The 690-nt window shown below is 34.9% G+C and overlaps 1 protein-coding gene across 1 annotated transcript in view; it reads right to left on the bottom strand.

Annotated features, from left to right (window-relative positions):
• The window catches only part of LOC119587703 (exportin-6-A-like), a gene marked incomplete at its 5' end in the record, with an annotated part of 12,020 nt that overhangs the window by 5,787 nt on the left and 5,543 nt on the right, over positions 1–690 (bottom strand). Inside the window, 1 exon segment of the mRNA XM_037936381.1 lies at positions 266–457. Within this exon segment, the coding sequence (XP_037792309.1) occupies positions 266–457 (192 nt within the window).

Below are 690 nucleotides of genomic sequence, written 5' to 3'. Positions count from 1 at the left end.
TGGAGAGATGGGTAATGACTGGTTAAGTGCAACATCATTCTCACTATATAAAATAATTATTACCCACTACTTTTACCTCCATAAAAACAAAAACATAATACAGGTCAGCTACACACAAGACTAACAAGTCTAAATCAAGTTAAATCACTTCCAGTTACATAAGATCAGAGGCCTGAGTCCAGTGGACAATACCAACTCAATTCTTTCTTGACTAGTCTACACATCTATATAATAAAAACAAAGAAGGAAAGAAACAAACACCCACCTGAAGAAATACTTCCAGTTATGTTCTAAGAGGCACCTGAGGAGCTCAAACAACGGACCCTTTACCTCAGGCGAAGCGCGCTCGGACACAACAGGGTAGATGTGGTCCATGCACAGTGTGATGGTGTTGGGAATGAACCTCTTGAATGACTGACCGGGTTCACTGACGATGAGTTCTAGCAGTTTCAGGAATCTGTAAAACCAGACAATGACCTGTAATGGCCTCTTTGAAGACATTAACCTTTACTAATTCCTTTATAAAAATTGGGTTAGTATGAATTTACTTTTTTTTTTTTATGACCAAATTTAAAAAATAATAAAATCTTAAAACCATTTTTTTTTTTTTTTCGTCTTCTCTTATAATACATAAGAAATTTCCAGAAACTATTCTTCATTCCTTTTCCTAAAACTAAATTTGAAAAGATA

This window comes from Penaeus monodon, chromosome 23 (assembly GCF_015228065.2).
Source record: "Penaeus monodon isolate SGIC_2016 chromosome 23, NSTDA_Pmon_1, whole genome shotgun sequence".
Taxonomy (NCBI): domain Eukaryota; kingdom Metazoa; phylum Arthropoda; class Malacostraca; order Decapoda; family Penaeidae; genus Penaeus; species Penaeus monodon.
The sequence above is the reverse complement of the archived record's forward strand: the minus strand, read 5'-3'. Positions and strand labels throughout refer to the sequence as shown.